General features: G+C 38.2%; 2 protein-coding genes across 2 annotated transcripts in view; both read right to left on the reverse strand.

The window, feature by feature from the left end:
- LOC138978213 (uncharacterized) overlaps positions 1 to 9,951 on the reverse strand; it is a 16,282-nt gene extending 6,331 nt beyond the window's left edge. The window contains exons 1-6 of the mRNA XM_070350878.1: positions 9,907 to 9,951; positions 6,269 to 6,457; positions 4,899 to 4,994; positions 4,116 to 4,214; positions 3,712 to 3,847; positions 391 to 518 (exon numbers count right to left, since the gene is read on the reverse strand). Of these exons, the coding sequence (XP_070206979.1) occupies positions 391 to 518; positions 3,712 to 3,847; positions 4,116 to 4,214; positions 4,899 to 4,994; positions 6,269 to 6,410 (601 nt within the window). The 5' untranslated portion in view covers positions 6,411 to 6,457; positions 9,907 to 9,951. The remainder of the gene's footprint in view (positions 1 to 390; positions 519 to 3,711; positions 3,848 to 4,115; positions 4,215 to 4,898; positions 4,995 to 6,268; positions 6,458 to 9,906) is intronic.
- An 8,487-nt stretch (positions 9,952 to 18,438) lies between these two features.
- Positions 18,439 to 24,864, reverse strand: part of LOC138978212 (uncharacterized) — a 448,901-nt gene continuing 442,475 nt past the window's right edge. Inside the window, exons 7-8 of the mRNA XM_070350877.1 lie at positions 23,640 to 23,814; positions 18,439 to 22,239 (exon numbers count right to left, since the gene is read on the reverse strand). Coding sequence (XP_070206978.1) covers positions 22,013 to 22,239; positions 23,640 to 23,814 — 402 coding nt within the window. The 3' untranslated portion in view covers positions 18,439 to 22,012. The remainder of the gene's footprint in view (positions 22,240 to 23,639; positions 23,815 to 24,864) is intronic.

Here is a 24,864-nt window from a genome sequence, read left to right on the forward strand (position 1 = left end):
TTAAACGTCACACACTTTCACAGTAACAGTTCAAACCCTTTAAGTGTACTTTTAACGAACCGTAAAAGCCAAGTAACACTGCCATTTCTCCATTATCGAAACACAAATTGAGAGTGTCTTTTAGCTCAAATAGATGTCTTTTTAAAGACAGGCCATAAAGCAAATATAAGCATTCCTTGAAAACAGTTGCTTAGTACGTATTTCTAAATCTTAACTACGTATTTGAAGCATAATCAAAATGCGGCGTTTTGGAGGTTGAGTTAGTAAGAACGGTTGCCGTCTACCAAGAAACCTAAAACACCACTTCAAGTTTCTTCTTTTCTTCAAAAACTTTGTATGCATTCGGTGTGTACTTTCTTTTGCCAGAGAGTGTAATTGATAGCTACACACCTGGCTTGAGCTCTCTGGCTCTCAGTCTCAGAAACTTGGTCCAGTCTCTGTCAGACTCTGTGTTAAACCTGCGTTGCTCCTCCTCGCTAGCGAAGATGTTCCGACACGTGTCCTTGAACTCCGTGTCTCTGAAACACAGATAGTTCAACAAATGTCAGGCTTAAAGGCAGAGTAAGCCTCCCGTAAACCATCACAGATACTGTCAGGCTTTTACACACAGTACAAACACCCTTCCATTCAAACGCTCACCGAACGGGAACATCCTGGCTGCTTTCCGTCGAGAGTGAAGCAGGGTCACGAAAGGTCGTGTCTCAAAGCAGTCGATTTTGTTGCATAGCGCTCACTTTCTTTGAAGCCAGCCGTCGCCGACAAGTTCGTGTGACTCGCAGCCGTTTGTTGCGTTTTAGAATCAGAGGTACAGAATAACGTGCTATTGCAGATACAGCCAGTCGCATTGAAATCACAAACTGACGACTACATTGTGAAAAAAAGTAAAGTGGATCACACGGGTTCACGATGGCTCAGGGGTTAGATAAACCACAAAATCTGGTGTGTGGTTTACGCGAGCTAAATAGCAATTCAAACGAACTATTTCATTTAATACTATTAAATGCTATTGCAAGTGTGTTCCATAAGGTTAGAACTGCTTTTTTCATTAAATATTTAAATCGTTTTGTAAACCATTTGAGACATACTGGGGCTTTATGGGCAGGAGCTACCAAAAAAACACCGTTTTTCTCTTCAAGTCATTTGAAGATAACATTCATGAAACAGAACTGTTTGTGTTAACATTTGGTGTGCATTTGCTTCAATGTACGTAGAATGATAGTATATGGTCCCCCCAAAATGCTCTTAGATTGACTTTAGTAAAAATTATTAAATGAAAAATAAGCAAAGCGTTGAATCAAAACATGTTAGTTCACGGATGATGATAAGATAATTTCAACACTATTCATCAGAATGATTTGAATTTTTGCAAAAATAGATATGTTGAAAGATGTTTTGTTCCAAAGGATAAGCTCCAGGAAAAACAGTTATAGAGATACATATTTTCCAGTTTTCATACATTTTGTACCCACAAAGTCAACATTTGTTTCACTTTAACTTTTTTCTTGTCTAAAACATTTCTGCAAAAGTTCAAATCATTTCGTTTTGAAATTATTTTGTCATCCGTGAACTAACATGTTTTGATTCATCCCTTTGCTTATTATTCATTCAATAGTTTTAACAAAGTCAATCTAAAAGCAAATTTTGTTTTTGTTCATATAATATTAGTCTACATACATTGAAGCAAAACCCGCCCTGATATGGCCCTTCGTGGTCGGCTGGGCGTTAAGCAAACAAACAAAACAAAATTGAAGCAAAAGCACACGGAATTTTAACACAAACGGTTCTGTTTCATGAATGTTGTGGTCAAATGACTTGAAGAGAAAAACGGTGTATGTTAAGGCTGCTCCTGCCTTTAACAGAGACACTATGTGCAACAACAGTAGAACCAACAAGTCGCGTAAGGCGAAAATACAACATTTAGTCAAGTAGCTGTCGAACTCACAGAATGAAACTGAACGCAATGCAATGCAGCAAGACCGTATACTCGTAGCATCGTCAGTCCACCGCTCACGGCAAAGGTAGTGAAATTGACAAAAAGAGCGGGGTAGTAGTTGCGCTGGGAAGGATAGCACGCTTTTCTGTACCTCTCTTCGTTTTAACTTTCTGAGCGTGTTTTGAATCCAAACATATCATATCTATATGTTTTTGGAATCAGGAACCGACAAGGAATAAGATGAAAGTGTTTTTAAATTGATTTGGACAATTTAATTTTGATAATAATTTTTATATATTTAATTTTCAGAGCTTGTTTTTAATTCGAATATAACATATTTATATGTTTTTGGAATCAGCAAATGATGGAAAATAAGATAAACGTAAATTTGGATCGTTTTATACATTTTTATTTTTTTTTACAATTTTCAGATTTTTAATGACCAAAGTCATTAATTAATTTTTAAGCCACCAAGCTGAAATGCAATACCGAAGTCCGGGCTTCGTCGAAGATTACTTGACCAAAATTTCAACCAATTTGGTTGAAAAATGAGGGCGTGACAGTGCCGCCTCAACTTTCACGAAAAGCCGGATATGACGTCATCAAAGACATTTATCAAAAAAATGAAAAAAAAACGTTCGGGGATTTTATACCCAGGAACTCTCATGTCAAATTTCATAAAGATCGGTCCAGTAGTTTAGTCTGAATCGCTCTACACACACACACACACACACACACACACGCACATACACCACGACCCTCGTTTCGATTCCCCCTCGATGTTAAAATATTTAGTCAAAACTTGACTAAATATAAAAACACCTAAATACGTATGTAAGAGAAAACACTCATGTCATAACTAAACCATATCTTCATGTTAACGAGATCTGGTCAAATCTGGCAGGAACCTCAAAAGTACATTTCCACAGCTCTTGATGGCAAAGGCACTGAGACAAACTTTATTCTCGAACAAATTGTTGTGTCCTCTGTAACTAATAACTTCGAACTTACAAGTGACGCATTAATTTATCGTGTGCCGTCTTTGTGCATTTATGTTGCTTTTGACGTCAGGGATTTCTATTTGGAAGAGAGGTTCAAGTACACAGTGACACAAAAGTACTCCGCGTCAATACATCCGTAAATTATTTTGTTTTAAATCAAGACGCCAAGATTTGTGTATAACATGTATGTCATGTCTGGAATCCAGTACCGATCCGATTTCTGATCCGTGTTTTAGCATTACTCACCTGCAAATTGTTCTATAAGGCCTAAAAAAAATAGGTGTGGTTACGGTAACCCGACCTACCCTATTTATAGGGGCCGACCCTATAACTTTTTATTACATTTGTCAAAAAAACAAAACAAAAAACAAGAAAACGAGTGCAGAAAAAACGCAATGAAAGCGAAAGCGCCCGAGTCGCACACTTATTTCCCTGTCAAGTAGGTTTAATTATTACACATTAGAAAAAAAAGTTAAAAAAAAGTGATTGCCTACCTTCCTACCCTATTTTTGTTGGCTATGTTACCGTAACCACACCTATTTTCTTTTTTTTTTGCCTAAACAGTATTATAGAAGCGACAATGGCCTGAGCACACGCAGTAACGGTTCATTCACTGCAATTAAACACCAACTTACCAAATACACACGTGTTGTGTAAGACAACAGCAAGTGCTACATGTATAACTATTAGGAGGTTATTGTGTTTCCACAATCGTTGATTTAAACAGCAAGTTTGCGTATAAATACACAACGTTATCGACTGCTGTAACATACGTACAATTTTTCAAGCCAGTGAGTTGCATTGCAGGACAATATGATGTCACATGTGCCATCCGGGACGCACTGTTTGTAGAAATTCACGTTGGTTGCCAAGGGATACACGTTGCTGAACTTTGACATATAGCTCGTCTCGTCTGAAAAACCCAATGGTCGTTGTTTGAAAGATACCTTTCCTTCAGTGAAAACGATAATGTATAGCCATTAGCAGATAAAGAAACATCCTTCCACTCAGACACATCCAACAAATAAACTATCTGGATCATGTGCGGAGAGGGAATTCCCGAAGAGTTAATTTCGCAGATTGATGACAACCTTCAACTGACAAAGAACTATGTATAATAGCGCAAAATGTTGTTTCACTTTGAAAATCGAAAGTGCGAGTAGTGGGTCACAATGTCATACCTGAGAGCCTGTGAAAGAGGCTGTTGAAATCATTCCTCTCTTGGTCTTCGTATACAATCTGTATTGGCAGAGACTCCCCGTGTTTTTTTCGCAGCTGACCTGTACATAGTTGCTTTCAATTACAAACAGTAGGTTTCGTTTATAAACAGTAGGTGGCATAACAAAACAGTAGCTTCTGTTCAAGACAGTAGGTTTCAACAACAACAACAAAACTAGTAGGTCACTTTACAAAACTGTAGGTTTTCATATATACCTAAAGGCTTCATTACAAAACAGTAGGTTTCATGACTAAACAGAAGGCTCCATTACAAAACAGTAGGTTTTTATAACAAAACAGTAGGTTACAATACTAATAAGTAGATTTACTTTCATAACAGTAGGTTTCCTAACAATACAGTATGTTTCATTCCAGAACAGTAGGTTTCATTACAAAACAGTAGGTTACAATACTTAACAGTAAGCTTCAGTGCAAAACAGTAGGTTACAATACTTAACAGTAAGCTTCAGTGCAAAACAGTAGGCTTCATCACGAACCATAACGTTTCATTGCAAATCTTTAGTTTTCATTACAAAGCAGGTTTCAAACATGAAAGGAACATAAGAAAAATGAATGAATGGATGCATTCATTCATCTATAGGATAATGAATGAAACAGCAAATGAATGAATAAATCCTAATGCCAACGTTCGCAAACAAATAAAACACAACCCAATACAACAGAACATGACATCAAGGCACAATTATGAAAGCTCTATACAACAAAAATCCACAAACACAACTCACTGATGATGCTAGACATGACATGCATGGAACAATATCCGTCGTTTGTTCCATAGTCTCCTATAGTGAACACCTGGCCCTTGCGCACTGGTATGGTATCTATTGACAAATAACACTTTTGTGAGACATGGAGTTTCTACCGTAGTAACATGTAGTTAGCACCTGCCTCTGGCATGATATCTATTGACATTGAACGCTGTTGTATGACATGGAGTTTGTACTATAGTCACCTACAGTGAACACCTGAACGCCTACCCCTGCTGTACTGGTATGATATCTATTGACATTGAATGCGTTTGTGTGACATGGAGTTTGTACTATAGTCACCTACAGTGAACACCTGAACGCCTGCCCCTGCTGTCCTGGAATGGTATCTATTGACATTGAACGCTTTTGTGTGACACGGAGTTTGTACTATAGTCACCTATAGTGAACACCTGAACGCCTGCCCCTGCTGTACTGGAATGGTATCTATTGACATTGAACGCTTTTGTGTGACATGGAGTTTGTACTATAGTCACCTATAGTGAACACCTGAACGCCTGCCCCTGCTGTACTGGTATGGTATCTATTGACATTGAATGCGTTTGTGTGACATGGAGTTTGTACTATAGTCACCTACAGTGAACACCTGAACGCCTACCCCTGCTGTACTGGTATGATATCTATTGACATTGAATGCGTTTGTGTGACATGGAGTTTGTACTATAGTCACCTACAGTGAACACCTGAACGCCTGCCCCTGCTGTACTGGTATGTTATCTATTGACATTGAACGCTTTTAGGAAACATGGAGTTTGTACCATAGTCACCTATATTGAACGCCTGCTCCTGCTGTACTGGTATGGTATCTATTGACATTTAATACCTTTGTGCGGCACCGTTTGTCTAAGTAGAGTACTTTGGAGGTCAAGTCTTAAAAAACATACATGAATCCAAAACCAAAAAGACTGTCAACGTTCCAAAATTCTGAATACAAACACAAGACAGTTATGTTGTTGGAACGTTTAATCATTGACAACACAAAACGTGACGTTCACAGATATTTCGACTCAGCGGTCTTTTAAAAAGAACACGCATGTATTTGTAACAGAAACACTTGTTTACTTTAGAAACACATCTGTAAACAGTTCTTGATGCGACAGAGAATGACATAAATAAAATAGATTTTTTATTTCAGATTAGATACAGAGTGACAAAAAGAACATTGACATTACGATTAACGGACGTTTTGAATCAATGTCAGCGAGCATACATTATAATGTAGAATAATTGCACAGAACACTATTGGGACCAATGCGATTTGCAGGTTTTCCTAAGGAGCCAAGGCAAGCCGCGAAGAGCGCAACCGTTCTATCTGAAGTCAGCCTTACCCAAAAAAGACAGAATCAAAGGCTCAGATAAGGACGATGATCCGATGCTTAGTTTGCCCAGTGTGTCGCCATAGTGACCAGACCCTGCCTTCCAGAACGGTAAGTGGCTGCCTTTGTCGTCCAGTCTGCTTGATGACGTCATATCCCCGAGTGAAGTAGACAAATCCGTTCGAGACTCTTACGCTGAACCTGTCATTGAAATACATATTAGTTTGAGATTTCCTGTACAACTCGTACCCCGATTGGCAAAGGAAAATGACTGAATGCTTCGCCAAGAACAACACTCTCTCGTGGTGAAACCTCTTCTTTGTCTCGCCCGAAAAAAACTGGGTGTACATCAATGCATACATCTGAAACCTACATGAGCATAACGTTTGACTGGAATCACAATGGTAAGAATTCTTTCAGTTCGGGTACAAAAAAGTGTCGCAACAATTTTCTGAACGGTTTCGCTCAATGATAAAGAAGTTAGTGTAGTCCGGCTGAGGTACCACTGGTGTACGTTTTTATTATGAGTAAAACAAAGCAAGGTTCGTACAAGAAGAAGAACAAATTGATTACATTTCCGTAATTTTGGAACGGATTAATCATGTTTTAATTCAACCCGTGGCGCAGTGGTTAGCGCATCGGCTTGCGGGCCGGGAGATCGTGGTTCGAATCCCATAAGGGGTGCGTGGGTTTTTTCGAGCTTCGATCGGCTCCTGTGCTGGGACGGGGCGGCGTGGAAGCATACTGGGAGAAGGAACAAGCGTCGGGACAAGCAGAAAGAGGATGAAACAAAATAAAAATAAAAATAAATACATAAAGAAGAAGAGAGAGAAGTGAAGAAGAGAAAGAGGAGAAAAAAAAACCTTGGTCCTAAAAAGTTTAAAGTGCTTGGCAATATTCAGTCCCGCGTCTGGGGCAAAATACTCCGAGTCTGGTTGGTAAATAATAAACAGCACTCACCTGCATCTCTTAAGATGGCTTGTTTATGGAATAATGTCGATATTTAATATCAAAATAACGTAATTTATTTTGACAATTGGGCAACAAAAGGAATTACACATGTCAAGGACCTTTCAGAAAATAATAATATATTTTCATTTCAAAATGTACAAAGGCTAATAATATTGGTCCTTCACCAGATCTGTTTTTGCAGTACACCGTTGTTCACTCTGCGCTGTTACGTTATTTAAAGAAAAACGTCGATTATGTATATGCTGCTACTGATGTCTTTTCGAAATTGTATTTTAATGATCAAAGGATATTTAAAGCTAAAGATTTTCGAAGTTTAATGACAGATGTGAAATATGTTCAACCCTGTGGTGTCCGATTTTGGCTGAATAGATTTGGTATTGACATTGATGAAAACGTTTGGCTCAAAGCGAAAGACACGACAACAGAAACCAGATGAAGAGAATTACAATGGAAGATATTGCACAATATATACCCAATTCTAAAAATGGGACTCGTAAATAATGATAAATGTTCATATTGTATAGAGCAAGTTGATTATATTGAACACTTTTTTTCCACTGAAGTAAAATTCACCAATTTTGGGTGCATGTTGAGAACTTGTTTTACGCTAAATATAACATAGCAATTGGTTTACATGTAACAGATGTGCTGATTGGTGTGCACAATTGCTTTACATGTAACAGATGTGCTGATTGGTGTGCACAATAAGGATGGCTTAAAACAGGATATGTATAAGTATCTCAATCATTTAATTTTGATTGGAAAAATGTGCATTAGTAAATTTAGATATGGTACACCCCTAGAAATATTATTCATTTTTCAGAGGGACTTAACCCTCAGGGGCCTGTTATGAAACAGGATGGATGTTTAATTTGAGTATTGAAGAGAAGTTTCAGAATGTTTGTGTGATAAAAAAATAACAATGTTGTTATTTGAAAAAAAAATGAAAAAAAGAGGAAAAATGATGACAACTGCCGGAGATGAGATTGGACAAGCAAACGGAGATTAACCAATTTAATGAATGATAATATTAATAATATTAATAATTATAATAAAAGGTTGATGATAATGATTATAATAATATATTTTTTTTTAATGATAAACATTTTTTTATGAAAAAAAATAAATTAATAATCATTTTGAAGTTATAAATTTTATTTAGTAAAAGAACGAAAAGGTATTCAATAATGATTGTTATTTTAAAATAAAATAAATTATAAATAATTAAAAGAGAGTAAAAGAGTATAAAAATTAACTTGTTTGAATTTTTTTAAATAATTTAAAGAAAAAAATGAAATAACTGTAAGAAATATGTTTTTTGTTAGTTTTGTCTTTGTTTTGTTTTTGGTTTTTTTAAATTAGGTGTTTAGGTTAAAGTTGTTGTCATTTTATGTTTAGTTTTTCCTCTTTATGAATTTGAATATTTATTTATTGTTAAGTATGGATTGAGATATTTGTTGATCTGTTTATCGATTAAATTATTGTAGTTTGCACGATTTAAATATATTTTGAAAATGTTTTGATGTTATGATAATAATGTAAAATAAGATTTTTTTTGTAAGGAACGTAAACCTCCGTTTCCAAGCCCTAATATCTCAGAAGAAAAGCTGATTCCCCCCCCCCCCCCCCAAAAAAAAAAAAAAGAGGAAACAAAATTGCCTTGGATGATTAGCACTATCTTGTGTTGAAAGAGTTAGACGCTATTCTTAATCCTTTTAACAATTAGTCAATTTGACTTAATGTCTTCACATAGACGACGACGGGGAATCGAAACGAGGGTAGTGGTGTGTGTATGTGTGTGTGTGTGTGTATGCATGTATGTATGAGTGTGTGTGTGTATGGACAGCAATTCCAGGAAAACATGAAACTCTGCAGCGAAGTTCTCCAAAATGATATACCCGCAATGTTGTCTCATTTGTTTTCTAATTGTTTTTTTATGACGACATATCCGGCTTTCTGCAATACCTAGGGCTGCACTGTGGTGTCGTCATTTTTTTTTAATTCAAATTGATTGATATTTTGGTCATGCAATCTTCGACAAAGCCCGGACTATGGGATGGCACTTCTGCGTGGAACAATTAAGTAATGAATTTTGTCATTAAAAATCTATACATTGTAATGAAAATACAAATATTTGTAATCAACACAAAATTGATTTCATCTTAATCTTTATCATTTTCTAAATCCAAAATCATGTCATGTTTGGATTAACAACAAGCTCAGAAAGTCAAAAAGAATACAGAAAAGTGCGTTTTTCTGTTAAACGCAAGCGCTACTGCGCTATACAGGCTTGTCACTTTCACCACGGTTTGTACGTAAACGTGTCAGCTGATTCGACCAAGATAATTTACATTGTCTTGGTGAAAAAATGCAGCGCGTTCAATTTCATTCTGTGAGTTCGACAGATTGACTAAATATAGTAATTTCGCTTTACGCCACTTGTTTGTCCTACGGTTTACAAATTAAGTCACTGAAACTCACTATGCTTGCAGCGTGCAGCTCGTGCTGTCGTTGCCGGGCAGATCTTCTGAACAAGTGAGATGCCTATAAATACATATATGTATACTTAGGAGTATACGTACCTCAGTGCATGGATGTCAAATACGTGTCACATAAAAAGCACGAGTTTAACCAGCATATTCAACAGACTTCAGAGACCAAGGAAGAAAAATGCTTACTCAATTGAACAGGACACCAAGAAGACCAAATAAACGCTGACAAACTGGCAGAGGAAACATGCGTACATTGTTCTGGTTTACATATATCCTTGTCTGTAAGGCCTGTCGTTCACCTCCGCAGCTTCAGCAGGACTACACACGCGCTACGGCTTATGACGTCATGATGCATGCGAGCTACGTGTACCTGAGTTCGCAAACACGGTGTCAATGCCGCGCATGTAATTAATTTTGAAGCAAGAAAAACAGGGGAGCTTACTTCGAGTTGACATTACAATGTGCAAGTTCTCTCCCTTAAAGTGTGCGATGCGAACAGCATTTTTTTTGTTTTTTTAATAGAGTTAAATGGAGCATTACTACCAAGCATTTTGACATAATTCGGGTGTTTTTTTCGTATAAAAAGTGATTGCAATTTTGGGAAACAGTAACCTTTCTACTCTCAGAGACAATTTGAAATATTATCCTTGTAGTGTTTGTTTAAAAGTAATTAGTTGTCCTGTGGGGTAGGTGCAGAAAAATTAGAACAAAAAAAGAATAAATATGGCACATTAATTTTGAATCATATCCATAGCATGTGTCAAAATTTTATCGTTCTGTGCTTATAAATACCATTTCAACATTATTTTAAAATGAAAAAAGGAAAAACAAAGTTAGACCCATGTGTGGATCGGGCCATGGCCAGTGACCGCCGGATCTGCAGTGCAACGTCGTATCCATTACACCAACGAGGCAACTCAAGAAACATAGAAATTGAAGAAATATAAAGTTGAACGTATGGATGCGATCTCATAGCGATTGAAATCTATGGTGACCTGTATGTGCTATTTGTACTAAAATGACTGTGTTTAAAACGTAACGATGACCTGACTATGCATAGGCTTGAGGTTTGCGGTTTGCTGGCCGATGTGAATGCGTGATATATTGTGTAAAAAATTCCATCTCACACGGCAGAAATTAATATGTAAATCGCCGTGAGCTCTTGTGAGAAACGGCGATTAATAAATGTCCATTATTATTATTATTATTATTATGAACACACGCACAACTTTTGGGAAGCACTTATTTATAAATGGCCGTCTACAAGCGTTGACAAAATTTGACATGAAGACACACGCGTTCCTCTTTGACAAAAGAGCAGATTGTGCCCCTTGAAATACATTGCTTTGATTGGTTGGTCGCACTCTACAATCACACTGCATGCGTCAAAAATAGGATCCAGCCTTTTGTCAAGCGGCACTGCCGCGCGGCCGAATTCATTTTTTTCCCATCCTGCTACACGTTGCGTGAAAAAAACATATGCGAAATACTCGTCATAATCCGTAAAGCGTCGTGTAGTACCGCTGACTCTGCGCAGGTGAACGACAGGCTTAAAGAGGAGACTGAAAACAAAACAGGGAAACAAATTAAAGCTAATCAGTCTCGCATAACCCCCCTCACCCTACCTTCCTCCAAGTTTTGAGACAAAAAAAACTACAACAATAAACACACAATCAGCTGCTGCAGTATCAATAATGCACAATGAAGAATTGATACAATAAAACTACTTTATGGCAAGAGTACAAAGGAGAGACAGAAGGGAAACACACACATAAAAACACACTATCAGTCAATGAAAACACATGTAACATTAAACCAGGGGCATTTTTTTGTTTTCCTCTTATAATGAGGATATTTAGATTCGTTTATGGGCAATTCCAACAAAAATGCTCACCTAAGCCTGAAATTCAAAATGGAATTGACGGCTTTTTGGTTTAAACACTATTTTATTAAATATACATGACACGAAACAAATGACAAAAATGCAGCTAGGACACGAACTCAAGCAGATGCTTATTTGACGTGACCATAATAATGCTAAGTTACACAAGTTTTCATGATGGTGGACAACACAATTATTAACCAGAAGAACAAAATGTAGGAGGGGGGTATGGGGAACTTAATCAAAACAGGAGGATTTACAGAAGAATTTTTTTTTTAATCAAATACAAAAAAACAAAAAAACAAAATAAATAAAAAAATAAAAAAAATAAGGTGAGACTATGAATGAAGCGCGTGGGACGAAAACATCGATGCTGAGACATGCAATAAGTAAGTTCAGATAAATGTACATTTTCATGGAGAGGGCAGCATAGTTCGTTACGAATGTATGGAAGAAAACACATGGGCGGATCAGTTTATTTTATGGTTTTTTTTTCCAAAAGTATATTGTGAAGATATGGGTGTGAAGGCGCGAAGCGCCGAGCCGACGGCGCAAAGCGCCTAGCTTGCTAGGGGGTCCGGGGGCATGCCCCCCCCCCCGGACAATTTTGAAAAAAAGGATGCAAAATGGTGCAATCTGGTGCATTCTGAGGATGATCATTACCAGTTTCAGGCAGCAGATTTTGTCACTGATTAATACCCCAAAAATTGAAACTCAACCCCAAAAAACACAAAAAATATTTTTATTTTTTGGCTTGGGGGGGGGGGGGTTCCGGAAACACCAGAACCCCCCCCCCCTCGTCCGCCCCTGAAACAACTACACACACACACACACAAACGAGAACAGCAAAACAAAAACAAAAACTTAATGATAATTATTACTTATGTTAAATATGTAATTGATGCAACAACACTGAGAGGCAGGTTTACGTTCTCCTGCACACAAACATACACAATACCAGTACGTGGGCTAATCCTTCAAGTTAGTCGACCAGATTCAGAAATAAAGGTTTGGACCGACTCGAAAATCAATGTATTTATGCGAAATGAATGTTGCTCAGTGCCTCTTAATAATGTTTCCACGTGTCTAAAATTGGCAGGCAGTGAGTTAATTGTGGACATACGAGCATTTTCAAACAACGTGCAGTATAACAAGTAATGTTCAGCTGTTTCGTTCCGGTTACCGCACGCACACTGTGGGTTATCTTTTAAATGGCGTTTGCATAAATCGGAATTAAGGTTACTCATGTTTAAACGCATTCTGCTGTGTTGTATTTCTACCTGTCTTTTTCCAAAATAATAATAAACTGGCACATAATGACGAGGACTTTGTAAATAATGCTTAAACTCGCTAATTGAGTTTGTGGTTTTAACCACATCAGGCAGATCATTCCATAAAATTGTAGTCGAAGGAACGAAGGATGTTCGGAAGATTTCTGTCCTGTGAGCTGGTACACATCTTTCAAGTGGTCGTCTTCTGTGATAAGGATTTAAGGATGAAACTAGTGGTGGTAAAAGGTCAACTAAATATAGGGGACATTTACCATGAACCATTTTATGATATAAAATCAATTTGTGTTGTCTTCGGCGTTCCTTTAGACTACAAAATCCACTTTCTTTGTAAATCTTACCATGACTAGTTCTCCGCATACCGCCAATTATAATACGTAAAGCTTCAAGGTGTAGTTTTTCCTTTTTCTGCATAGCTTATACTTATAATGCCTTAAACAATTAATCAACAAAGTGGTCTTTTTCACAATATTTCTGACTTGAGCGTCCCATTTACAGTCATTTTGCAAAATAATACCGAGGTGCTTGTGTTCCTTTGTGTCTTCCAAAGCAATTCCATTGAAAAATAACGGGTCAATTTGGCTTAAGTCACGTTTTATATTCAGCAATTTGGTTTTGGTTTCATTAAATGTGACTTTCCAACGTGCTGCCCAACAACTAATTTTATCGAGGTCTGTATTTAAAATTTCGGCCCGTCTTACCGGATCATTCAATGCAAGTGACATGCTAGTATCATTAGCAAACAATTTAATAACAGACTCAATATCATTTACAATATCATTTATATAAATCAAAAACAACAAAGGGCCTAACACAGAACCTTGAGGAACGCCTGCGTGTATACCTTTCAGCTCTGACTTAGCTCCTTTAACGACAACTAATTGAACACGGTTTGCTAAGTAACTACAAAACCATGACAAAAGTCGACCTCGAACACCAATCGATTCCAATTTTACTAATAATCCTTTGTGCCAGACTTTGTCAAAAGCTTTCGACACATAAAAAAATACCGCCTGTGTTGTTAAACCGCTGTCGTAATTTAAACATACATCATTATATATAGAGACAAGTTGACAAATCGTCGAGTCGCCGGGTATAAAACCTGACTGTGTAGGTGTGAGTATGTTGTTGGATTGTAAAAAGAGATATAGGTGGCTATGAATACATCGTTCCAAAACTTTGCCAACGCAACTCAACAAGGAAATCGGACGATAATTATTACAAGTGTCCGCTGAACCTGACTTATAAATAGGCGTAACATTCGCAGTTTTCCAAATTGTAGGATATACTCCTTCCCTGAAACTTCTGTTAAACATATGGGTGAGTGGCTCCGAAATAACATCAATAGCTGCAATGAGAAGTCTGTTGTGGATCAGATCGGGACCAATGGCTTTTCTTTTATCAAGATTTTTAATTACATCTTTTACCTCGTTAACTGACAAAACAATATCTTATAATTCGCAATCAAGAAACGGCACTTGAGGAACATCATCATCTGGGTCTTCAACATTGGAATTTTTAATAAAACAGTTATTAAAGGCGTTAGCTTTGTCTTGGCTTAGTTCATAAACTTCGCCGTTGACGGCTTTTTCACTGTACATATGCCATAAGAGATGTTTAAAGTTACTCATACCATTCATCGCTTGCCTCTAATTCACTCCCCTTGCATGCCGCCATTTTGTTTTGATGTCATTTGGGAACACGCGGTGTGAAGTCATTTTATGACAACTTTTAAGAATGTCATCGCGTGTGCTAGTTTTTATTATTTTGGTTTCGAAAATTAGTCAAAGTTGCTACAGAAGCCTAAAACTATCGTTTGATCTGTTTTTCAAATATGAATTGACAATACCTTTTGAGATATATTCAAAACATTTTCCACCCAAAAATGGGGCCACGTCAGTATCGTTTTGGATAGAAATTGTGTTTGTGGCGATGAACCGATTGGTTGATTGCTTTCTTTTTTCGAGTTTCTTAGCTTTTAAATGGAGGAGTCCAACCATGTGATTTGTGTTTGTTTGTCCCCATTTTGTTGTGCACAAAGTGCGTCACTGACGTGGCACTGTTTTGTAACGTCTATGGCACTTTGGAACCATGTGTACTTGTTACTGGTAGATTGTAACCAATTTCCTTGTGATTTTTTGTTACATGTTCTAACTAAGGTTAAAACAGTTGTAACTGGAGAAAGTTGAGCACAAGACGAGATCATGTGTCATTTATTTTTTTATTTTTAGTGCAGTTAAACCGAGAGATTTGTACGAGTTATGATCCAAACAAAATGATCAAAACGCTATCATAAGTGTTTCAGGTAACTGATCATCAAAAGTAATATATCATTTGAAAGGCCAAACATTCAACTGGTTTACCTCTCAGATATGACGCCTTTAGGTTGCTACGTCATAACTGGCGAGGCATCACAATACGTCACTTTTGGGTTATGCTACAAAACGGGGTCTTTTGTCAAGCACCATGAACATTTCCTCTTCTGTGAAAGAGTGTAGCTAGGTAATGCATGACACAAAGGAAATTTCTACAAAGGCGAAGAATGTTACATGAATCAAAGCTGCTGCATAATTTTCAATCTGACAAAAGAAAAGGGAAATTAAATTTGGGGAAAAAGGGAACAACTCTGAATAGCCAACAAGACGTCCGAACAGCTCTGCAAACGAGACTAATGTAGCTGCTGTATCAAAACTTAAGAACTAAGATTTAAAAGTGTACATACGAGTATATAGTGCAAGACTTAAACGTTCATATAGAACAGTCCACAGAATTCTACACAATGACCTTCAGCTTCAAAAGCTGGCCGCAAAATGGATGCCTCATAAGCCGACAGGGAAACGGAAGAAGCAACAGGTTCCTGTTGCACGCGATCTGCTCAACCGTTTTGAACCAAGTAGACCCAAACTTGTGATGAATGTAGTCACTGATAATGAGACGTTAGTTTCCTTCTATAATATTGCCAGAAAACACAAAACAAAGCGTGTTTTGGACCACAATGACGAGACGTATGGTATTCCGTTTGTCAAATAATGATTTGGATACTTTTTCGTGTTTTTTTCACCAGTTTTAACTAAATAATCATTATTTAGAAGCTCATGTGCTAAATAAGTAATTCTTTATAAACAATGTAAAACAATTCTAAATAATTTTTTGTTTTCGTAAACCATTCATTATTTACCTAAACAATTCATTGTTCACGTAAATAATTCATTGTTTACGTAAATAATTATTTATTTACGTAAACAATATATTATTTAGACTTATATTACATTGTTTATAAACAATCAGCAATGTTGCTAAATAAATAATTATTTACGTAAACAATGAATTATTTACGTAAACAATGAATTGTTTAGCCAACACATTTTCCATTATTTAGGGGTTTCTAGGATTCGCTTCTGAACTAAGTTTTATGTCTTTCAGTGATTACTATAATTGAATACAAGGTCTCTCCACACACTCTTATCTTAAAATAACTGTTGTTTGGATATTATTTTGTTTATTTTACAAGCCGAGTACGAAAATAACTGATCTCAAACACAGTCAAAGGTCAAGGTCAATTAAGGTGTTTCCCTGCCGGGAGTGTTTAGTGTTTGCATTTTCTTGCTTGAAGTTGTTGAAACACAGTTTTTTCCCCTTATGTTCTCTGTTCTGTTTATGTCCCAACAACATGCCTGTCTTTCCATTTCTTTTCCTTTCATCGTTTCATTTCAAAGAGAAAAGTAAATACAGCTGTGAACCGTTGAAAAACGGAAACAATGCCTCCGACAACTGTTTAATCAAATCTTCACACCGTGGATTTGCCATGTAGCTCTGACGCGTTCCGAGAAGAATCTGGAGTGACTTCCCTTGCCTCATGCAAAACATTGCCGAAAGCAAGATGGAGAAACAGCGACCGAGAAGCGAAAATATTCTGAGCGATTGTTACCAGAGGAGAGGCGGCGATACCACCAGAAGATTTTGGAGATTGACGGGAATGATCCGTATGACATTCTAACCAGGTGCTGGTCAGCAAATCCGGACGATCTGCCAGAGCTGAGTTATATCAACATCGTAAATTATTTTGTGCTTGGCAAGAGTGCATACACATGTGAGCAGCTGAAAGCTTACAAAAGTTTGGATTCCTACCGACGTTTTGTCTCTGGCTGGGTGAGGGATGTCAAGTGCTACAGCCCTGATGGCTGTCAGAACTCTGTCATTTCTGCAAAAGTAAGAATGTGCTTTCAGTTTATAATGAATGAACGTGAGTGTTCTGTCTTGTGTTGCAGATATTATCACAAGTTGCAGTTCAGGATATTGTGTTGAGGCTTTGTCTTTGATATATTCTTCGCTTCAGTTTGTATTCTGGACTAAGACAAAAGCTGTAGATAGTCTTGAATATATTTATATTTTGAAATAGCTTGCAAAATATAATATATTTATAATGAGCTTCATGTTCATATTCAGTTAAAAATCTGTTGTTTACTTTTCATTGTTAAGGTTATTGTAAAGCACATTAAGTGAGTCTTAGAGTTATATTCATTCGATTGACCTAGCTGAATGCTGATTTGTGCGACCTTCAATTTATGTTTCAGATTCTTCATTCACAACGCCTTAATGAACCAGCACTTTCTCTTTGGATCCTCGCCACTTCTGATGGCAACATACTGGCAGCACACTGTACCTGCATGGCCGGAGTTGGAGAAACCTGCATGGCCGGAGTTGGAGAAACCTGCACACACGTCCCTTCACCTTCAAGGAGTCAGCTGTTGAGTGTGTTGTGGCAGACCGCCATTTCTGTTTGGAATCTAACAGTGAGGGGATGCTTTGTCTGCGCAAAGACCACCCATACTTTAGTCAAGTACAGTGCCAGATTGTTATGACCAGTTCCTCCTACTGCGATTTCATGGTGTGGACTACTGTGGATAAAGTTATTGTCCGAGTATTGCCTGACTGTGATTTTTGGGCAATGTGTGTGGAGAAAGCTTTGAAAGTGTTCAGACTCGCAGTTCTTCCAGAGCTAGTTGGAAACTGGCTGGACAGAGAAGCTGAGCCTCTACAAGCAGTGGATGTGAACCAGGAGCAGCTGCAAACACCAGCCGTGAAACGCAGCAAGAAACAGTGACAATGCCAGACTCGCTTGCTCATGTGTGTGGGAAAACAAACATCATGTATGACTGTACACACAGAAAGTGGCAGTAGTAAAGTTGTAGAGAGGGAGAGAAAAGAGCATGTAAGGCCAAACAAAAAAATAGGTGTGGTTACGGTAACCCGACCTACCCTATTTTTTAGGGCCGACCCTATAACTTGTTATTACATTTGTCAAAAAAATACAAAAAAAACCAAGTAAACGAGTGCAGAAAACGCAATGAAAGCGAAAGCGCCCGAGTCGCACACTTATTTCCCGGTCAAGTAGGTTTAATTTGTACACATTAGAAAAAAAAGTTTAAAAAAAAGTGATTGCCTACCTTCCTACCCTATTTTTTTTGGCTATGTTACCGTAACCACACCTATTTTTTTTGGCCTAATGTTTTAAATCACAGTTCACTCTCACAGAGAAGTCATTAATTGTTCCATTCTTGTTTCATTTTATTCTTAAAGTAAAATAATGCACAGATGTAGGCATACATTTTGTTTAGGATCACCGACCACAATACAAAATCAAGTGCTACAAGTATAAATTATGATGCATACAGGACCTTATTTTGTGATTGTTTTACATCCACTGCTGTGAATAACAAAGAATCATGAGCAGTTTGATTATCAACTTATTCAGCCAGGTATATTGTTCATTCTCCTTGTTCAATGTTTCCAGTGACACGGATTGGCTGCTTGATTTAGGGAACAAATAAGAGTGTGTGGTCCAGCGTAGTTCTGCATCAGTACAGTCAAGTAATACAGTGTTTAAATTGGCAGTGGAACTGAAAGTTAGTTTCTATTATCAACTAGTTTGATGACAACAAAATTAAACACACTTACTTCTGCAAAAAAGCGCACAGGTCTATTTAGTTAATGACTCACATGCCCATATTTCAATTTTGAACATTTAGTGAAAGTGTTCTTCTCTTCACTTTGGCTTCATACCTACAATACTGGTAGTGGTATGTTCAGTGTTGCTTGCAGTTGAGACAATGACAAAAGGTGACGTTTTCATGTCAGTATGTCCCAAATGACATCACCAGTACATTTTTCATTCTATCTAATCTGTTTTCGTTCTATTTTTTCTAATAACATGCGTTAACAATTGATTGCCAACTGGAATGGAAGAGCACAAAAATTGTAACTTGATATGTAGTTTCTCTAGAGGGAAAACATCTTCCACTTTCATGTCAGTGTGTCCCATGCAACATACATTTGCCAAACAGCTATGCGTAAGTAGATTATTTGTTAGTGGTATAGAACATACTGATCAACAATCAAAGTCAGTTTTCACATTCATGTTCTACCTATTTCTTATATGTTTATTCTTTTGGCAATGGTGAAATGTCAGCAATCGTGTGTCATTCGGGACAGTAGACATGACACCTGACCTTTTGTCACTGTCTCAGTTGCATGTTATTGGTAGTTTAAATGTGTGCTCGCATTTCAAGTGTAGGCCATTTAATTTTGCAATGCTCCATATCTTGTTTCCTGTGTAGAGCTATTTTGAGGTTAATCAGCATAATTCAATCTTTGTCAGTTGTGTCAATACATGTCACATTTATGCAAAATGATTTCAAAGTGTATGTTAAAGTGGTGTGTGAGTGTGTGTGTGTGTGTGTGTGTGTGTGTGTGTGTGTGTGTGTGTGTGTGTGTGTGTGTGTGTGTGATAGAAAGAGTGAAATCTGCTCTTGAATTGGAAGGAAATAGCAGCAGGTCAGATCATATACACATGTATATTCAAATTCAAGATTCCATCTAGTGAAAACATGATAACAGAAAAACTGTTGCTACTGCTCATGTGAGACACCTGAATCAGAATCAGATACAATACACCACAGTTTAATTAACACATTCTTTAAACAATGCCTTCATCTTCAAATTCAAGATTCCGTCCAGTGAAAACATAATAACAGAAAGACTATTGCTACTGCTCATGCGAGACATCAGAATCAGATACAATACACCACAGTTTAATTAACATATTCTCTAGTCTAAACAATGCCTTCAGTTCACTAGGCTGTGTTTATGCAGCGTCACAGCAAGAATCACATGATACCAGTGCAAACATTGACAAGCCCAGATGATACAGTGACTATTTTGTCCAGTGTTACCACTTCTTCCTCTTCCCTTGCAAACAAAAGATCAGTCAGAATATCAGAGTTCAGAATTTTGTACTTTCCACAAAGAATACCGATAACTCGCTCAACATAAATTCTCAGATTAGCTAGTTTGCGTGTTGACTATCTCATAAGCTGTAAGCTGACTCTTCCCTCTTGTAAAGGCAGGGATTTTCACTTGTGCACCTCTCATAGCCACTAGTTCATTAATGTCAAATCCCCTGTCTGCCAAAATCACATCATTTTGTACAATATTGTCTAGATACCCACTATTTACAGTGGTGTGCTTGTCACTTGAAAGCCCACCCCACCCTTTAGAAATAAAAGAAATATGGCCTTGAGGTGTAATTGATAATGCTATGACTTCCTCCCTTACATTTTGTTCTTTTTTTGGTTACGTTAGGTTCTGTCTGTATTCTTTTGTGCTCATTCTCTTCCTTTTCTTTCTCCGTCTACCCTTCTTTTTAGTTTTTTGTTCTTTTGCTGATGAAAGTCGAAACTAGTCCATGTTCATTGGTTCTCACGTGAAGTCCCTTGTTCCATTTCTGTTATAAATGGTTAAGACTTTGTCACATTCACAGAAGAAATATCAATAACCCTTAGCTACATTTTGAACTGTTGTGTTTCTACTACCCCTACCCCCTACCCATTTTGACAGACAAAATAACCAAAAGTGACATGCCATTTTTTAAAGATAGTTTTTATGTAAGTTCAAGGAGTGCTAAGGAGAGAAATCAAATGAATAGAATAGAAGCTTTTAAGCCCTTATTTATTAAAACAAATGTAGGGAAATTGAGTAAGGGCCGTCAGACGTTTGCCCAAGAATCACCACTGAATCTACTATATATATAAAACTGAATGTAAGTGTGTGTGTGTGTGTGTGTGTGTGTGTGTGTGTGTGTGTGTGTGTGTGTGTGTGTGTGTGTGTGTGTGTGTGTGTGTGTGTGTGTGTGTGTGTCTGCGTGTGTGTGTGTGTCTGTGGTCGCCATACCTCAGAGATGGCAAGAAGCAGGAGCAAGGAATAGTCTGCATGCACACCTGCCTAGGACCCGCAGATGTGCACCTGGGTTTTGGTTTCTTGATTCATTGTTTCCTTCCTCGGATAATGAACCTCCCCATTATTGAAAACAGCCTATATATTGCAAGACCAGTGCAGCGCCTACTGTTTATCTGTGGCAAGCACATAATGCCGGTGTAATTAGAGACTCTCTGTTGCTCTTATTAGGAGAATACATGAAGACAATGAAATCAATCAGGAAGGTTCTAGAATTAAAGGGAGGTAACTCTTGCTTTGTTATCCCTTGAAGGGAGGTAACTCTTGCCATGCAAGCATATACCTTATCATTCGCAAAGGGTGTAAATTAATAAAGTTTAACCTTTTGCTTAATTACCTCGAACTTTCTCTAAAAAGGGAGGTAACTGGAATTGGATTTCTGGTGACACTCTTAATGTTTAGCACATGTCTTCATATTGCTCTTCAGGTCAAAAATATTTAAAATGTCCTAATGTTTTCAATTCAAAAATTAGCAAGGGAGGTAACTCCTTTCCGCAAAATGTTTTATTTGAAGATTTTGTTACATATTTTCCTCTCTTTCGTGGTTCTTTGATATTGAATGAAAAAAAAACCTCCTGTATGATGGTTCTTGGAATAAATTACAAAGGGCTCTGCTATTTCCCCGGGCGAAGCCGGGCCCTGACTGCTGGTAAATAAATAAAATTGAAAAGAAAAAGAAAAGATATTCGCAATTAAATACCTGGTTTTAATTAGTTCTTTGTCAATACTGTCTACACACCTATTTTGAGACACATCAATTGGGCAAAATTTTTTTTAAATTTCTACTTCCGGTTCCCAACTCCAGCCTTCAGTTGAATGATTTCCCCGTTCATTCTTTTCTTGCCACCAGTCTTCCAACGAAATAATCACTCTTGTAGGATCTGGGATCCCTGGCAGCTATCCTCTTCATCAACGTCAGGTACAGCTTGTCCAAAATGGCGGCTCTCTCCTCGGCGCTGCGCATGTCCGAGAGGCTGCTCGCGAACGAACTCTGAGTCCACACTCTGTGAGCCGTCACCATGTTTTGGGCGAAGGAGTCTCGGTCATCCACACCCTCTGCATCAAGTGGACAACAACAACAGTAAATGATTATTGTTAGATTGGGTTGTAAAGTGCGTTTTCGAATCTGAGGGTTAGTGTGTTTAAAATGAAACAGAAGATAGTTTATAGGTTGTGCGGCTGAAGCACGGAATGTTCCAGGCGTCGGATGCTAGCTTTTTTCATCATTATCTGCACATTTGGTTGTAGCTCGGCAGACGCAAAATATCGCATTTGTGTGGCACAGGACACTCTCTTAACTCAAATAGAGCCCCACTTAAGTAGTCTATGAAATAAAATCTTCTATCTGGCACTTTCTAGGATGTTGGTCTCATTTGGGACCATGTTTCTTGCTTTTGATCAGCTTTAAACATAAAGTGAATGTTGGAAATCATGTTCTCGTTTTGCCTCAGATATACTTTAAAAACTACAAACGCACGCATGCACACACACACACACACACACACACACACACACACACACACACACATACACATACAGAGGCTCACACACATACACTTTCATTCTTTTACACACACAGACACACACGCACGTACGCACATACACACACAGATACACTTTCATTATTTTACTCACACACACACACACACACACACACACACACACACACACACACACACACACACACACAAACACACACACACAAGGATACACTTTCATTATTTTACACACACACACAAACACACGTGAACACACACACACACACACCATGTCTCTCTTTTACAAACACACGCACGCACGCACACACACACAGACATACAGACAAAAACATACAGAGAGAAAGACAGAGACACAAACGGACATCCACGCACACACACTCATACACCTAAACACACACCAGGGGCGGATCACGTCATATTTAAGGGGGGTTTTCCAAATTTTTTGGGGGGACAACTCGACGACGCGAAGCGTTCAGTTGAGGGCGCGAAAATGGAGCAATATGGAGCAATCTGAGCCAAGAAACTTCCATGATTACACCTTCAAAAAAGTAATTTTAAGATGACAAATGTGGATAAAATCAAGAAAAATTGACCGATTTTATGCAACCTGAGCCAGCAAATTACCCAACTACCGTCCAAAATCGTCATTTAAAAGACAATGGCCGGCACCTGGGGGGGTCCAGGGGCATGCCCCCCCCCCCCCGGAAAAATCTGATAAAAATCAAAGAAAATGGAGCAATCTGAGTCATCACGTTTTCTTTCCTTTCAAATTTATTTATTTTGTTGATACATTTTTTTCTCTCTATTTTTATTTTTTAGGCTAGGGGGGGATTTCCGGAAACCTCCCCTGGATCCGCCCCTGCACACACACACACACACACACACACACACACACACACACACACACACACACACACACACAAACACACACACACAGAGGCTCTGCCTCTCTCTGACCTTCCAGAAGCTTCTTCAGCCACAGCCGCTTGAAAACACAAGGTTGAACAAGTTCATCAATATGGATCAAAGATAAACCCGCCTCTCGCACGGGAGAGTTATCTTCCATGAAGGGGGAGGTAAGCTGAGTTGCCGTTCTGACGGCGAAAGCAATAATGCAGTCGTCGTACTCCTTCTGCACACACAGACACACACACACACACACACACACAAACACACACACACACACACACACACACACTCACACACACACACACACAAACACATTCAAACACACACACACATACAGACACACCCACCCACACACACACACACACACACTCACACACACACACACACAAACACATTCAAACACACACACACATACAGACACACCCACCCCCACCCCCACACACACACACACACACACACACACACACACACACACACACACACACACACGGTGAATATGTATTAAAATACATTTCTTTCCATAAAAACGATTACACACAACTCTCTCCAGCCCTTCATATAGAATTATAACATTCAGTCATTTGCATTACAAATAACCAGCTTGCCTGCATGCTTCCTATGCAGAGTGGAATTTCTTCGCTGAATCAATTTTGCAGAATGACTTAGGCACGGTGTGTCAACTGATTCCGGCTATACCGTTCGTACGCCGGATGTTTCCGTTCATACAGCGTCATTTTCGCACTTGGTCGAGGAAAACAATTGCAGTAAATCGTGTGGGAAGCGCACTTTTGTGATATTGCAAGAATTAGGTAGCAAATTGATTGGGCAATATGTACAATAAATACCAAGATGCTAGTCGACCTCATGATTACACACGCGGGTCAAACGTGGCAGCATTGCATGATTTTCCAACAATTTCTTGTTTTTCTAGCTCTGTGATTAAAACTGACCCTGATTTGCACATGAGCACCAAACGCATTGCCTGTTATGACATTTCGCTTCAACAGAAGTTTATAGAAACCCATGGCTTTTGTACAATCACTTGTTTGAATCACTATTTCTACGAACGGAAACAGGTTCTTTTGTACGAACTGTATCATGGCGTACGAACTGTATCATGGCGTACCAACGGAGTCGGCATGTTTTCAAGAAAACAAATATCTTGCTATGATCTTGCTGGGCCATTGTTGCTCTTTCTTTCTTTCTTTCTTTATTTGGTGTTTAACGTCGTTTTCAACCGTTCAAGGTTATATCGCGACGGGGAAGGGGGGAG

This window comes from Littorina saxatilis, linkage group LG10 (assembly GCF_037325665.1).
Source record: "Littorina saxatilis isolate snail1 linkage group LG10, US_GU_Lsax_2.0, whole genome shotgun sequence".
In the NCBI taxonomy this organism is placed as follows: domain Eukaryota; kingdom Metazoa; phylum Mollusca; class Gastropoda; order Littorinimorpha; family Littorinidae; genus Littorina; species Littorina saxatilis.